This window comes from Hermetia illucens, chromosome 4 (genome assembly GCF_905115235.1).
Source record: "Hermetia illucens chromosome 4, iHerIll2.2.curated.20191125, whole genome shotgun sequence".
Lineage (NCBI taxonomy): Eukaryota > Metazoa > Arthropoda > Insecta > Diptera > Stratiomyidae > Hermetia > Hermetia illucens.
Genome location: NC_051852.1, coordinates 117,703,859 through 117,721,342, shown reverse-complemented (window position 1 = coordinate 117,721,342; position 17,484 = coordinate 117,703,859). Strand labels below are relative to the sequence as shown.

Genomic DNA, 17,484 nt, shown 5'->3' with positions numbered 1-17,484 from the left:
GCCGTATGCTTAGGGTCGTTTCTTACGTGCAACTCGCCCATGGTAACTAGCTCTCTTGAGTATTTTCCGTGCAGTATCAGCACAAATTTTTTTGTTGAACTTAAGTTCAATATCTTTCGCGATTTGTGGTGCAGTTATTCGTGGATTCTTTTTCACCAAACCTATAATACTTCGCCTTTCCCTAATCGACAACTTCGATGGGCGACCAGATCGTGGCTTCGATGTTATTATTCCCGTCGATTTAAAGTTGTTAACTACCCTTTGAACAGATGAATGTTGCCTTCCTACTATCCTGGCTATTTCGCGGAAACTTTTTCCTTCTTCCCATAATTTTATTATAACTTTTCTTTCACTTACACAAATCTCTTTTCGCTTCAATTCCATAATAACAATTATACATACAAAATAACGAAAAAACGTCCTCATTTTTCACACTTCAAACACAGCCATAAACCAATAACTCACAATCAATTTACTCCAAATGGCAAGGATTTATATTTCGGGGAATCACCTACATAATTATGTGGCTGTACGCAGACTTTTTCTACTGAACATTTGTGACTTTTCTTATTTCCCTTTTTTTATTTCAGTTTCCTTGAATTCTAATTTCGTAAAAGTGGCCTTATCAAAGCAACAAGACCACAAGCAATATGCAAACAATAAAATGTTTTTAAAAAACTAATTTATTCGTGTGTTTTACTAACGAATAACCAGGAACTGTTTAGTGTACGCACATTTTTTCTAGCGAGTGTATACTCCGGTCGCGTTTCTCAGGCGCATTAGCTTCTGCGAAAGTATCTTCTTCTTTCGGTCTTGCTCGCATTCGTATGCTCGGTGAAATATGAAATGTGTTGTATCTCATGCGTTAACTTTAGATGGGAATGATATGCCAAGAGAGTGATCCCGTCCAATTTTGAGAACTTTGATTTAATACTCTCTTTGATGAGGCTTCTTTCTAGTGTTCTGATATGTTTGCCAGTATTTCTGTTGGGGAGTCCTGTCTTGATGGAAACTTGGTGTGATTTCGGTACTACCCTATGTTTGATGCAGAGCTGTGGGAATTTAATAGGATAGGGTATATAAGTTAAGTGAAATAAATTATTATAAATCCAGCACTGAAGAAGGACAGATGTTGTGTCCGAAACAAGTGTCTGCTATCTTCAAATAAATAAAGTCTATAGTTAAACCGGAAACTTTTCCTTTTAATAGTTTTACTATTAGGGATATCAAATTGATGGACTTCGTCGCAAAACCGGGATGTCTAGAGTTCCTTATTAATGCAAACATAAACAAAGAAAACTAGAAGATTATCTCCTCAGTCTATCAAGTATTTTTGATGTGAATGAACTTGAGTAGTCAACAAGCTGTATGGAGCAATAAAATTCAATCCTACATATTGTTTCTGTATTATTTGAGTTTTGTCTCAGATTTGTTGTGATTTAACAAAAAAATTGTTTCATCTTGTATCTCCCTGATTATTTCCCCGACTGAGGTATTGGACAACCTTTTGGTGCAGGTTACTTTTTTTCTTTAGCGTCTGTTGATGTAGAGTTAGTGTTTCCTGTTCATTCCTTAGTGGAGTATATGGCATCCACACAGTTAGACTGTGCTTAAGTTTCACTATAATCGACTTAAGGCTGTGCAAGTGATAAGCTCACAGCAGAGAGACAAACACTAGACGAACACAGACACCCATGACAACTGGGATTCAAACCCCGAGCAGTGAGATTGGGAGACTAACGTTCTACTCCCTCAACCATAGCGCCGTCAATGAGCCATTTACTACTTGTTTTGTGGTTCTCATCTTTGCCGCGACGAAAGCCACAAAAACTTCTATTTATAAAAAAAAGTGGTCTTAACAGAAATTTTTCCTGTAGCACAGGAAATTTGAAGATGTTTGGGCTGATCCTTCCGTTGATGTGAATGTATTGATGGATGGAACGACAACATATGTGTGTACAATAAGAATACCGAGCTTGATGAACTCTTCCACTCTTATTTAATTAATGATTTTTTAGTAGTATTGTCGTACTTAGGCCGGATTTTCCGTCTTTCCCTGTGAGTGTTCGAAGCTAGCAGTCAACCTCATTGGAAAGCGTTTCCCATATTCAAACCGCTCACCCTTTAATTCTCCACTGCCTCCTAAATTGGTAATTATATTTGCTCGAGCCAGGTCCAAACCAACCTAGCCAACACTCCCCACTGCCATTGCTGTCGACGACCGGTAGTCGGGTTAGTTACACTCCTCTGCCGCTAGTTATGAGTATTAGAATCACATCGTAATTACTTCTCCGTCACTAACTTCAATAGTTTTTTTTGTAGTGAGTTTCTCCACATAACCGATAAAGGGCTCCAATCGGTTACTAAATATTGCACGGATTGGTGGGGGTAGAGTCTGGTAGCAAAGCTATAAATATTTTTTCAAAGGTATATTTTTATTCTGTCCGATTTTGAGGTATCAGTTCCGCGAAGCACAACAGGCACATGCCATCATTTAATCATCCTTTAACTGTCCATCTGTCTATCACATGTAATTCATTCAAACTCGTTGTACTTATCGATGGGAAAGTTTTAAATAGGGACGCCTCTTACATACAAAGAAATTTGGTTGCCTCCAATATGGCCATGTAGGCAAATTTAAGTTTCGGCTCTGAATTGTTTTTAACAGTATTTTCATAAAACTGTTAAGGATTGATGGATGGTCTACAATACCAATCGTTATATATGTATTTGGATGACTGCTTATTGTGTTTTGCATTAAAACTTTTTAATCATAGATTGAAACCCCGAAACTTTAGGAGAAAGTGAAGATGTTTTTTAAATATAGATGTCCATTAGAATTGTTAATAAATTTTCCGTCCACTTTACAGTCCATGTTTTATGAGATAAACATATGAAACTATGTATCTTGAAAAGTAGAGAACACAAAAACAAAACCTGCAAATGGATAGTTACCAAATGATTCAATTGAAACCGAATTAATATTCACGTTAACATACCGCGGGTGGGAGTAGAATCGAATATCTTAAGTGCGCCCTTTCTTTTCACTTTCTACCATACTTTCCAATTAATACATATCTCAATCAAATTCGTGGTAAATTGTGAACTGAAACTTAACCATTCAATTTCTCTTTTCAAGCCTACCTAAATGTGTCACGCAATTTGTCACGCAAAATATAATTACATATAGAAAGCTGAGATATTATTTTCTCGCCCCAATTCCCGAAGAAAGTTCCCACACTCAACACACATATGTTAATAGCATTTTATTGACAAACATCTTACCTGAATAATCACGCCCACGATCAGTCTTAATACTTGCCCGGGGTAGAAATCGTTCTACATCGATTTCAGATGCAAGTATCTACGCAAATAAATATATGGGACACGATTTCTTGAGATCTCTTCTTGGAAGCTGGAGCCTGCGGAGAGGTTCATGAACTTGAATGTTAATTTTTGCACGTCATGTCGTATATAAGCAACAAGACTAATTGCCTCTCGAAATATGCAAATAGTTGGGAGGCACTCGGGGACCACTTGGCGGCGGAACTGGTGCTCAACAGTGGACACGTTTGGGAAAAGATGAAGCATCGTAATAAATCGATTAACTTGGGCTTATTACTAGTAAAAAGCAAAAGTAACTGCTGCTGGCAGAACTGGTTTTGCGAAAATATGCGAATGCCGTATTGCCTTAGGGCGATGAGGATTTTAAGAGCCATTTGCATGAATAAATAATTCTGAATGTAAGGACCAACCAAAACATCATCAAGATTTGGCGTTTTTCTATTCATAAAACCTAGTTTTCGAATTTTTGCTAGTTTGCGTAGGAGCAGTATCTCCCTATCTGCCATAGTAAGAGAAGTTTGCGGTTTTAATTCTAATAATTTCACTCTATCCTGCACCTTGCAAAATCGTTTTGTCCTTAATATCCGTTCTTATTTTGAACTTCTTCTATTTCTTCTATACATATTTCTTAAATGTGTGAAAATTAAAATCATTCATTCGAATTCACATATTATGCCTGGCGGAAGCAACCAGCATTCCCTCCCAAGGGACTACGACTACAACGAATATTCTTCTGATTTTAACATTAATGCATGATTTTTATGGACTTGTAACAATCAAAGCCCCTTCGAATCGATGGCGCTGTACATACTATGTAGTAGCAATCCGTGAAACCAAATGAAGAGGCAGTGACTCTACGAACGTAAAATTTTTCAAGATCTGCAAAAATAGAAGTCCGCCAAGTTGCCAAAAACTAACAGTTGTGTGTGTGTTTGAGATGGGGGAGGGGCAAAACCTCTGAGCACTCAGACGCTAGTGGTCCATTGTACTCGATGCCCCCGTCTAACGGAATATCCCAGATTCGTTTATATATCGAAGGATTTCCGTTAGTGGATTTGATGCTACCCATTGCAATTGTAACACAACAGCACCAAAAATCTGATATCTGATGCCTCCATAGGCGGGACACTAACATAGAAAATGTTCCGTGGATTGTGCTTCCTCATTCCAGGATGGACACGTACCATCTTGAAAAACTCCTATTCTGAACAAATGCCCAGCTAGTGGATTTTAGCCTGCCAGCATGCCCACAATAGTTTTGCAAGTCTTCCAGTTTTTCGACAGGATAAACTGTGTCTTATGTTTGTTTGGTTCTGACAGGAAAAGTTTGGTGTATTTAGCAGCATTAAGACTCAGCCACCTGTCATTATGCGAAGCTTGTTCCCAGTTTTTGATAGCAGCATTAGTCAATGCTATTGACACCCCAATTGCTGGTTCGCGCATGGGAGAATTTGAACCTCCGCTTGCTAAAGTATCCGAGATTTCTTTTCCCTCTACACCACAATGACCGGGTACCCAGAGTGATTTCACCGTATTGAATCTAGAAACAGAGTTCAATCGATTTCTACATTCAAAAGGTAGAGTCCTCCTCATGTCCATTGTTTCCCCATAGATCTAATCGAATAAGTCTATGAGCCGTTCTCACTGCAGTGCTCTAAATAAACAAATCCAAGGGCTGCAAATTGAGTAATGCATTCAAAGCTTCGCTGGATGTCGTGCTCATGGCACCAGTGATATCCACAGTTCTTTGCAGTGTGACTAGTTTACAGCGAAAACTCTTTCGTTTCACCTTAACCCACCACACTACGAATGCATAAGCGAACAACGGCCTAATGATAGCAACATTACTACCTGAGGCCCAAGTCCCCATGTCGAGGCAAAGATCCGCCCACGTAGCCCACAAGCTGTAAGATGTCGTTTCATCTTTACCTCTACATGATTACTCCAAAGAAGCTTCTTGTCTAGAATAACTCTCAGATATTTCACTTCTTCGGAGAGTTGAAGGGTTGTACCCCTCATGTCTGTAAGGCAAAGATCATTCTGTTTCCTCCTTTTTGTAAATAATGCCATTGTGGTTTTATTTGGATTTATTGAAAGTCCATGCCGAAGACACCAATTTTCAATCAACATACTCCACAGAAGTGGCGATAGCACACCTCCTTGCGTGCAGCCTTTCGTCGCTTCCGTTGTTAGTGAGCGATCAACACCTACTTCAGCACATTTCAATCTCTGCGTTAGCATAGCGTAGATTCACTTAATTAAAGTTTCCTCAACACCATGTTCTCTGCCGGCATCACAGAGCTTTTAAAAGGGCGCACATTCAAACGCCCCTACAAGGTCCACGAACACCCCCATCCCTCCTTCTCGCTTTTCAGAGTTGCGTCCTCTATCTTTAAAACCAAAGAGTGAAGAGCAGACTCATAGGACTTTCCACGTTGGTAAGCATGTTGGTTTTCATTTAGTGGGTACGAACTTTGCACCTTCACGCGAATTTGACACTCAACCAGTCTCTCCAGACATTTCAATGAAAATCATGTTAAGCTGATTTCCCTAAAGTTCTTTGGATTTGAATAGTCATCTTTCTCAGACTGAGGTATGAAAACCACCTTAACCTTCGGCCAAGAGAAAGGCACGTAGCCCAGAGCAAGACATCCATGAAAAATATTTCTTAGAAGTCGCTCTAAGTGCTCTGTACCCTCCTTTAGCATGGGTAGATGCCATCCATTCCAGGTGCTTTGAAGTGTTCAAATGATAGTATAGCAGCTCTCGGCTTTTTATTGGTAACAATCGCTCTCGCAGTACCTCAATTCCCCTTGTAACACCTTCGTGTTGAAAGGTTTGCAGAAACCGCCAATTCTCTTCCTCCCACTTCTGAGACCTAGTCTCCCGGGTGTTGTACTTCCAAGAGAGTCTGTATAGACTCAACTCTGGACTTCGTGAAAGTACCATCCGGTTTTCTAAGAGAGTTCAACCTGGCTTATCCTCATTAAAGGCTCTCCCTTTCACCTTCCAGTTCCTCACAGTATGCTTTAAAAGAGTTTCGTTTACGAGCCTCTTATATTCACGCTGTGAATTTCAGAAGTTTGACCAATCTTGTTCCTTATGGCTTTTGCAAGCACGATTTAGAAGTCGTCTGGTGGATTTCCTAAGTCTTTGCAGGTCTCGATTCCACCATGGCACCGTTTTACCACGTTAGCTTCGAGAAATAGGAAAAGCCTCTTGAGAATCTTTTATCGAAGAAGATCCTAGTCCTGTTGAATGATCTAATACCACAGATTTTATTAAAACGAACCCATGACTGTTGAACCAGAAATATATAGGGACAGTCCTGCAACTTTACCAGCCTTGTTCGCAGCAGATAGGAACAGGCTTTAGCATGCTACATGTTAATTTGACTAACTCTTATGTTTGTAGCCATAAGTGTAATCTAATATAAAAACCACTGCTAATTGAAAAATCTGCTGCATTCAGTTTGGATCTCACCGGCGTTACCAGCTTGTCCTCACCTTCCGCCGAAAGTTCCGCTTTCTTGCGTCCGGTTTCTCTGGACATCGCCACACTTGGTAGTGTAGCAATACCCATGTCCTCATTCCCAAGAAACTTCGCCTTCTTCCGCAATGCTTCTGTCGTCGTTGACTGGAAGCCCTCCCAGGTTCACGGTGTCCGAGCTACATGGATCTGTTTCCACATACCGGAATTAGACTAGTTGCGTCCACATCACCGGCTTCCCTTTCTTGCACTTTTCCTGATAGAGGCGGAGGAGAAGATTCTGACAGGCAAGCCTGTAGTCCCTTCTCCTTTGGGGGTGAAGTTTTCCTTCTGCTGAGCCTTCCTCCCCCGTCTTTTGGAAGAGTTAGACAATAGTGTCACTGGCAAACAGGCCGTAGTCGGATTTGCAGTTCCTCTCATTAAGGAATTGCTGTACTATCCTTTCTGGCTGACCACACCATAGTCAACTGGTGTAGATTTTCCACTGAAGTGGAAAGCCTGTCTTCCACAGATTTCTCCGTGGAGGACCATGAATCTGGTAAGGCCTCCAAAATCCGTGCCTCGGCCAAGACCAGATTTCTCAAAGTCGCGGGTGGATTCGAAGTCTGTGACTTTTTACGACTTGGAGAGTTACAATCCCATGATTCCATCTTCATGTGTTTTTGGACACCCTTAGTGTAGTAGTAAATTATCACAGGCTCTCCCATCGCGACAAGGCGGTGTCCGAGGAGAAGGAACTAACAGTTACATTTGAATTGATAAAAATCAAACCCCCAATTTGATTCACCCCAACAGTTATATTTCAATTTAAAGAATCCTTTTACCTGATTTTCGAATGAATATCAGCTTTTCCAGCTCCTGTTACTCGGGAAATTTTTCTTCTCTTACGCTTGCCGCAAAAACTTAGGCAAATATACCTGGTTCTGTCCTGGCTGCCGCTTCAGGACGATATTCGGGATTCCATTGGCCCCTGGAGTCTCATTTTTAACGAATTTCTTTCCTGCATATAAAATTATCCCATCTACCGCTAGAGGAACTTCGTCGGAGTTTGCATATACTGCAAGAAGGCTCATATAGGTCATATTTTCTGGAAAGAGAGTGTTAACTATAACTATATATATCCTGCAACAACTTAGGACAATTAATCCCTGGGAAACGTTTGCATCCTAATGATGATATCGTCGACCTGTATACGCCATGACATGAACCAGGGTCAGCTTCGGTACACATCCTCTTGAAATGTTCGAATTTCTTCATGGTAGCTAGTTACAATTTTTGCCTTGCGTTTTTCCATTGCACGTGTAGCTCTTTGAATTCAGGTCCGTTTCTTCTGTACTGTTAGAAAGATTTCCGTCATTCCTCCGTCCTGAATTTCACCAGAAATTTGGATTTCATCTTCCGAAAGCACCACGCTAAGGCTTATAGGCATCGCATGCGCGCTGCAATTTTTCCACGACCTATGAAACTTTTTCTTGCACGCTTCCTAATAACAATGTGTCTCCCAGAAGTACCTCCTTGAATATTTTTGTGTCAAATTTGCTGGTTAGCAAGTTAATCACTTTTTTGTTTGACGGTTTCATACTATTCCTGCATAAGTTTTTGAATCTGATAGCGTGATGATTGTTAAATGTCTGCTCCTCGCTAAGATACCACCGTTGGTTCTGGATTAGTGTGTCAATCTCTCCGTCTGTGTGCCTGCCTATTTGTATGAGTCTGCCAGAACCCACGATTCAAAATTCAATAGGACGGAGTGCAAAATTTTGTCCAACCAAAGGTCTCGATTAATATTCTCCGAAGCAGATATTAGCTTGACATTGGTTGGAAAGGCGAAGAGTGCGGTGGTCCGGAATGGGTAAATTACTTCAGGGACCCGTTCTCAGAAGTTACCCCCTCCCGAAAAATCTGAAAAAAATGTGCTGTTCCATGCACATGGTATCGAGGCCTCAAAATATCCTATGTTACGATATCTCCTCAAATAAAGTTAATAATAACATATTATTATGTTTTGAAAATTTACTACAAACCCCCTTAAGTTCATCTTAGATTGGTAAAATTTCAATAATATTGGCTTTAATATGAAGCATCACACTGGAGAGCTTGGTGAAAATTCTAATATTAGCAACAATGTTATAGTAGGTTAAAGTTGCCTCTTTCCCGTCAAATTATTACTCCCTAAGAGATAAAGTGTCATTAAAAATGGATACACCATTCTCAAAGTTTTTATGAAGAAAAGTGCTGGAAGTGTTTCATACTATATGTTAAAGAAAAACTGAAATGAGCATATCAATTGAATAATAATAAATGCAACCTCTCTGGTATTGGCAATGATTTTCTGCAGATGTTTTTGACCAATGCCTCCAGAATCTCTATCTACTACTCTATTGCTACTATAATCCTATCTTAAGTGCATTTACGTACCCAGCAATCGGATTTCCGCTCTGAACTCTTCGAATAAATTCTTACCATAAACATTCGAAATGGCGTTGTGATTGGTTTGGTTGAGCATCAGCCTCTGGATGTCGTTGTCCAGGCTTCGGTCACTGAAAAAATAACAATAAAAACAATGAAGAACTTCAGTTTTGTCCTTTAGCAGAATCGTATCTTACTTTGTGTAAAAAGCCCCACGGTAGAGATAATATTACATAGATCATAGACCCGATCACTCCCGTCGCTATCATCAAGTTACCCTTGTATTCACCAGTAAATAGGGTCGGTTGAAATTACTCGATACTCGATTTCCAGGCTCTGGCAGGTAGCTTAAATAGCCAATGAACTGCCTTCAAGTGTCATCTCATCATCCACTCGTAGGAAATCGTCCTTGGCACTCTACTTAAATCCTACTCTGGCGATAAAGGGAACAAACTTATTGTAAGAAACTTGAAAATTTGCAGCAAATCCTTCCTATATAAAATAAGTCCAAGAGAACTGAATACAGGAGGAACAAATCAAGTGACGAAAGGCATTGAATGTCATTGCGGGGGAGACTAGGTACGTAACCCATGTAGTTAATGAATTGGTGTGTTGATGTTTGAATGGAGCTTAAATTATTTCCTTGTGTGTATTTCCCCATCCCATGTGGCAAGCCATAAACAACTCTACTGGCATGAATTATAATATTATGACAAATGCTGCACAATGGCAATTGTTATGACAGATGCTACACGTGGTCGCAGCTATATGTCCCCCCAACCAGGTGGCCAAACACCAAGTAACCGCGTCACATACACGGCACTAACACCAGACCTCCAGTGTAGAAATTTTTCTCGCGCATTTATTGTAGCTAGTCAAACATGCGCAATGGTTTTGCTCCATCATAAAATTCCGAAAAATACGTTGGGAGTTCAATCTCGTTCATTCAGTCTTCTTGGATAAGTCTCGAAAAAGCTTTCGCTCCAATTACATGATACCTTTCCATTCCAGCCCTAACTTATGCCTAGTATAACTAATTTTTCAATCTAGTTCAAAATGACAATTTTCTATATCCCTATATATACCCTCACTTCTTCTCTAAGTTTTATTTTGAAAACATTTTTCACGTACTTACGCTTCTTGTACAGTAGAATTAAAGCTAAACTATCCAATCTGACCGGATTCAATCTGATCTAGCTGAAGTGTTAACGAGTTATATTCGCTGCAAAAAGATTTATGTAAACAGAAAAAGAATTTGTTTTCCAGTTGAATATATAGGTCAGTGGTATTCGCTTCTCCGTCAAATTGCATATTCCAAGTAGGGACACTTGAGTTATAAACTGCCGTAAATTTTAAACACATACTAACATACTTGAGTTCGACGTGGGAAGTGGATTATTAATCTACGACAGGTACTGCAAAAGAGGACCATTCATCGTTATTTATGGGCCAAATATATTTTGAGAACGGAATTTGGCGTTAATTTAGTGGTTTTCAATATTTACTATAGATGGATTGGAGATTTTTGCTTGAATTCTTGATATCTTGTGAGATTTTGAAATTAAAATCCAGTCAGTTCACATAACAAACATTTTGGAATTGTGAAAACTTATCTAAAAACTTTCAATTGATAGAAAATCGATTCTATTGAAAACAAAAGATAAATTTATTTGGAGATGATATAATTATAATATAAACCACAAGATATCTAATAGGCAGTACTCACACAAAATGGACCGAAAAAGCTTATCCGTACATATCATAGGTCCTTAACATCTAGTAGTATCTACATATAGTTTAGTGCCTATGATTTGGAAATTTTTCTCGTTGTAACTAAAAGACGTGAAAGTAGAACTCCTTGGATGGATAAACTTTATAGTGTGTTTCATTTCGTTCTACACCACAGTGAACAGGTACCCAAAGTAGTTCCACCGTATTGAATCTAGAAATAAAGTTCAATTGGTTTCTGCATTTTTGAACAAATTTTCAGGCGATCGAAAGGCTGCTCAACGCCTTTAGTGCAGCTTGACTGCACCTGTCTTTCAATCCCTCGTCAATCAGCCAGATGGCTGCTCTAAGGATCGCATACACTCGTATTCCACCATTGCACATTGTCCCAAAAGAAAAACCCACTTCTGGATTCTATTCGATACGTGAACTTCTACTCCAGAAATCTGTTCTGACCTCAGATCTCAGCATATCTTGCCGCGTATTCTTCTGGAAGTTCACAACTACCTCTATCTTTAATGATAATTTCATATTTTCTACCAAAACAGGTGTATATGTATCCAAGAATTAGAAGGCATTTAAAAAACTGGATTCAGTTGTGCCAATATATCTTATAATGTTCTGTGTCCCTCACGTCTGTTGTTTCTCCATAGATCTAAACATATTAGTCTATGAACTGCTCTCATTGCAGTGCTTTGAATATATGTATATCCAAGGATCCCCACGCATATTTCTTTGGAGTGAGACCTCCTTACAGTGTCCCTCTCACCTTAACCCACCTGCATCACTGCCTCCCGTAGCGAAGTATATTCAAATTATCTTCATATTTATTATGATAACTTCCTCGCCGTGACTGCGATAGATACCCACACCAAATGCTTGGGAATTCACTCTGGGTTCGTGTAAACTCCAAACGTTACCTATCGTTGTAACGCCTGCTGCGGTACCACACTATCTGATGCAATGCGATGCTGCATCAGCACACGGCGACTTTAGCATCAATTCATCATGCAGTCTAAAAATCACCATCTAATCTGCTCCATGATGCTCCTGTTTCATCGAATGCCAACGTATCCTTGGCTTCAGGAACGCCGCTGCCTGCCTCTGCTTATACTCTGCCGGTGACTGCGGCTAACAGTACTGGTGCCATACTTAAATCACCCCAGCCGATTAATTCCTCTGCGTTTATCTGGTAGGCACTGTTCCAGTGCGTCTATAAAAGATCACAGCAACCCAACGATGTCCCCAAGCCAAATTAACAATCACCCTCCATCCGCGCGACATGGTCCCTACTCAGCATCAGCTGCGCTAACAAGCTCTGACGATCGTTCATCAGTTCAGTAGGGATTTCGGCATGCAGTTGGGTTTGGAGAAATTTCGCATAAAAATAATTGTTCGAGGAAAACATACGGACAACGAAAGGTACAGCCACAATAACATCCAAATTGAAGGTATGAATTCGGACGACGTCTATAAATACCTCGGCATATTGCAAGCAACAACACCTGCTGTGGTAATAATCAAATCTAAGTTGCTGGGGGCATTTGAAGGGCGTCTGGATCTTGTCCTTAAAACTGAGCTGTTCGGGAAAAATAAAATCATGGCAATCAACATCTTCGCCATTCACGTCCTTATTTATACTTTCGGTGTGATACAGTGGGAGTAATACGGATTTAGAATCTGTCAAGAGACGGGTAAGGGTAGCGCTGGCAAACAACAACATGCACAATGAAACTGCAGAGAAATCGAGGCCCACCATCCCCCGTCATCAGGGAGGAAGGGGGTACTTGATTTGAAAACATTGCACTAAAATCAAGTGCATTTTCTTCGTGAGTTTTTCTTCGAGAAACAATCATCAAGCCAAATACCTCAGGCTACCGTCATGGCACATAATAAATTATCTCCTTTGAACTAGAAAAGCAAAGAATGGGATCCCATGTCGAATGTCACTTCAGTCCAACAGAAGATCGACATGTGCAAAGAGAAACCCATTCGCTGAGGTCATATCAAAAATTGAAGCCTCCAACAAATGGTTGACTAATGGTATACTTTTCTATGAGACCGAGGCATTCCTAACTTCAATTCAGGATGCTTCGCTCCCAACAAAAAATTATAAACGGTACATTCTTCACGACTCCTCAATCACCAACTCCAGTTGTAGATTATGCCACTGTGAGGAAGAGACCATCCAGAACATCATATGTTGAGCGGTATCGAGTACACCAATCGTCATAATTTCGTCTGCAAAATTCTCCATCAAAATCTTGTGTTAATTTATAACTTAGTGGCAACTTACCATCCTTACTATAAGTATACTCCGCAGAGAATCTTGGAAAATGATCGAGTTAAACTACTGTGGCATCACGCAATTGCCACCGACTACAGTGTTAATCACAGCAGACCCGATCTAGTTCTGCTTCTAAAGGAAGAACAAGCGTGCTTCATAATCGATGTAGCCGTACCGTTGGACCAGAACACTGTTGAAAAACAGCACGAAAAAATCCGTAACTACGGCCCCTCGGCGATAACCACAACTTGCCCACACACGGTCGATCTCGCGTCAACTAACTTGGTTGCATGTCAGTGCCTAGTATAACACATTTGCAGAAAATGACGATGTTGATACGCAAAATCCCAAAAAAGATACCCCAAGTCGTGCTAAAGATAAACAGCAATAAAACTAAGGTCTCCCTTTGACTGGTTATCGCAGTCTTTTTATTTGCATTAATGTTTGACCTATTGTGTGCGTCAAACAATTTGTATTTGTAGCTAGGTAACATTTTTTGCCGTTTTGAAGTCGTTCGGTACGTTAACAACGTTAAATCCGCCTTTGATATTATGGTCCATATTTTCAAATGCAACTAACTCGACACCGACATCAAGTTAGGACTGTTCCGCACTAATGTCCTCTCTGTGCTATTATATGGGAGTAGTACATGAAAAGTAACCGCTACTATTCAAAAACCTACAATTTTTCATCAATTCATCTCCACGTCTTGTGCTCGAGTTATTTTGGCCTGGACGCCTTGACATGCGGAATTGGCAGTGACAATAAAAAGGGACAGCCATTCCATTGCGGGTTATGTTATGAAATCGAAGCCACTGAGAGACGAGTGGGTCATCCTAGAACTCTGTGACGAAACTGGCAGCGACATTAAACAGGGACAGCAATTCCATAGCGGGTTATGTCATGAAATCGATCCCATTGGGAGACGACTGGGTCATACTAGAACTATGTGGCGTGAAATAGCTTCTCGTAAAATCGTGGAGAGAGTTGAAGCACATTACCAGAAACTGATAGCGATGACGCGTAAGTGTGGCCGAGGCGTTATGCTCCACATAGTGATTACGAGTGTACCTATAGAAGGTGTCATCTTTATCTTCTGTAAAAGCACCACAATTTATAAGCCAAACTTTGAAGAAGTTAAAACTTTACCAGATCGCACCCGTTCGTTTTTTTTAAGGTTTTGTGTCGGCAATCTTAGGAGAGTGGTTTCCACTGCAAGGGGTAGCCAACAACGCAATTGCCGTTTCTCCTTGATATGTGACCTATCCGCTGCACTTCCAGCTTCTGATCACAGCTCGTACGAGTGCCAGGTCTTTGCATGGACGAAGTTCTTCATTTGAAATAGGATCAAGCAAGCATACTATAATGATACTTCGCAGACAGGGGTTTACGAAAGCTTGCAGCCCGTCCGTCACACGCATTTTTCTCGGAGATGGTTGTAGCGATTCACACCAAATTTGGTGGAAAGGTGAGAACTGTGAACGCTCACGCATACAATGAGTTACATAATTCTACATCGAATTTAAGAGGGGTACCCATACATGAAAAAGGGTGTACTTTTTTTTCATCAAATGTAGTCATGTGGGTATCAAATGGTTAGTGCTTTCCGAAGCCGGCCTTAGTTGTGACATTTGTTTGTACGGGGGGTCAAAAGTGATCATTTCTTTAACGAACTCATTCTGAGAAACTACCCAACCGAAAAATCTAAAATAAATCAAGAGGCTGCCGCTATATGGTGTCTAGGCTCAAAAATACCCTCCATACCGATATCTATTCAAATAAAGTTAATAATAGTATGCTACTGTAATTTTTAGTAATTGACTGCAAAACCCCCCTTAAGTTCACTCTAGCACCATTCTTCTAGCAATTTTGCAACAATGTAAATTTGGTGGAAATCGCACTATTACTAACAACGTTATAATAGGTCAAAGTTGCCGTTTCTTTGCAAATTCAATACTGAATGTGAATATTCTCACACAATATATTCATATATTACGTGCTAAGTACTAATGCTACAAATGCACACTCAAATATCTTCATAAAAGAAATATACAAAACCTTTCATACCTGAAGCGTCCAGCTTCCGGTTTCCTGACTTGTTTTATGTAATAGAAACTTATGGCGGGGGCTTAAGCCAACAACTCAAAATTCTTGGTTTCTAGTGCTTTCTCCACTGGAAAAACGTCACAACTGAGCCGTTATATTTCTTCCGCTGTTAGAATGTTGTTGTATTTCGAGGTTGCTCACAGTCATTGTTGAATTGCTCATGTTTAATTTGTTGTTGTTCAAATGTTGCCGACCCTTTTCGAAGGGTAGTAAAATTATGTCTTACATGGTCAAGCATGGGTAGCATTATCCAACAGGCATTACAAAGTGGCGATGGTTTCAGTTTACTCGCTCTCAGCTTCTTCAACTATTTCAATAAATAATATATATAAATTGTCAACTACTATGTATCTAATTAAGAGTGGCGCCAGACACATCATAATGTTAGTAAATAATTGAACAATAAAATGAGCATTATACAAGTATGTAGGTATAAATAGTTGGCCTCACACTATCTTATTGATGATGACTTCAAATCCTCATTACATTTTGAATGCGTAATCGAATTTGTTGAATAATTTCACTAATGCTTTTCCTCTGCAAATTACAGAAGTCATACCTAAACTGCGAATCAAGCGTAGATTTAAAAGTCAACACCAGAAACTGCACCTGCAGCAACTTTGCATGCCATCGCTACTACAAGACGGTCAAGAAGCCAAGGTAATGTTATTAATGAAATGATCAACCTGAACCCACCTCAATTTTCCAAACAATTTCAATAATCTTTAATAGATACCCACGTACACCTTACTAATGATAATGTTCCTACCATTCAAGAATTTTCGAGCGAACCTGCGAAGACGTGTGCTGTGGAAAGTTACGACTCAAAGGCAAATCACTTTCCGACGAAGAAAATGATAAAAAAGTTGTAGTCCGTTCTGCAGCCACAGCCTCAGCCCCAGTAACAATGGAGGCAGATAGTGAAAATGCTGCACAGGCACAAGCGCATGCCATCAGCTGTGGAGAAATAATCCCCGATAAGAATGATAAATTAACGATTCCGTGGATTGTCCAGATTTCATCTGAAGGTCAGGATCGGTGCATAGGAAGCCTGTTGAGCAGTCGGGCTGTGATTACTTCTCTGAATTGCATCGATAAGTACGCATTTAATTATCACCACTTAAGGAACGATTAATTAATGAGTATCTCTTCCAATTCAGGACAAATAAGATAACCGTTACAAGATTTAACAATTTAACTATGCCAGCGGATCACTTGCCAGTAAAGGAAATCATTCAAGATGATTTGGTTGAAAAGAGCGTGAGTGCTGGTGGTTTAGTAATAGATCATTTCACATTTAGTTTTTATAACAAATATATGACATACTACAAGACCAAAATCAATCCGTTTGCAGGTAATTCTAGTCCTAGGCGAGCCAGTGCCAACTGTTGAAAAGAACATGAACCCATGTCTACCTCAAGACGGACATAAGCTCTCTAATTCGCCCAACTGCTACTTAGGTTTGCCAAATAGGGTAGCAGCGCCTGTGAAACTACTGCCTCATGACGATTGTGATAAAATCACTGCCACATCTCAGACCTCTACAAATAATATCTGCGTCCAGTATCACTACCTTTCCGAGGAGCACGTAAGTTACCCATAATATAAAGTTCCTACGAAGTGAGTGAATAATACTTTTTTTTTGGTTTTTTCGTCCAGACTGGTCCTGGTGCTCCTTTGATCTGCAATTGGGATGCAAGGTACCCTCATAATTTCCAAATTGTTGGCATACTCAGTGAGAAATTCAACGACGTTTTAGTATTTGACGATATCAATCGAATTGAGAATATGATTAGATTAAATTTAAATACATTGATGTGATTTTATGTTTTAATTTATAATGTATTATTAACGAATAAACTTAAATGTATATTTATTTCCTATTTTTACTTCAGTTAAATCTGGAATTGGCAACGCCAGGAGAATCCCGGTCAATTGTAATAGGGCGAATCACTACGCAAACTGGAAGAAATTCTTAGCTTCGTACTTCAAATTCGGGGCAAGATTCAAATTTTCCTCTTTCCAAGCAGACTGCTGAGGATGAGCCCATCTACATAAGAAGCTTTAGCACCGCAGTCAGGAGCAGCCTAGTCAGTCTTATCAATTTAATCGGAATACCG

General features: G+C 39.9%; 1 protein-coding gene across 1 annotated transcript in view; it reads left to right on the top strand.

Annotated features, from left to right (window-relative positions):
- Positions 1 to 17,240, top strand: part of LOC119654418 — a 32,806-nt gene extending 15,566 nt beyond the window's left edge. Inside the window, exons 2-6 of the mRNA XM_038059808.1 lie at positions 15,915 to 16,024; positions 16,142 to 16,462; positions 16,525 to 16,624; positions 16,719 to 16,952; positions 17,024 to 17,240. Of these exons, the coding sequence (XP_037915736.1) occupies positions 15,915 to 16,024; positions 16,142 to 16,462; positions 16,525 to 16,624; positions 16,719 to 16,952; positions 17,024 to 17,185 (927 nt within the window). The 3' untranslated portion in view covers positions 17,186 to 17,240. The remainder of the gene's footprint in view (positions 1 to 15,914; positions 16,025 to 16,141; positions 16,463 to 16,524; positions 16,625 to 16,718; positions 16,953 to 17,023) is intronic.
- The last annotated feature ends 244 nt before the right edge of the window (positions 17,241 to 17,484 follow it).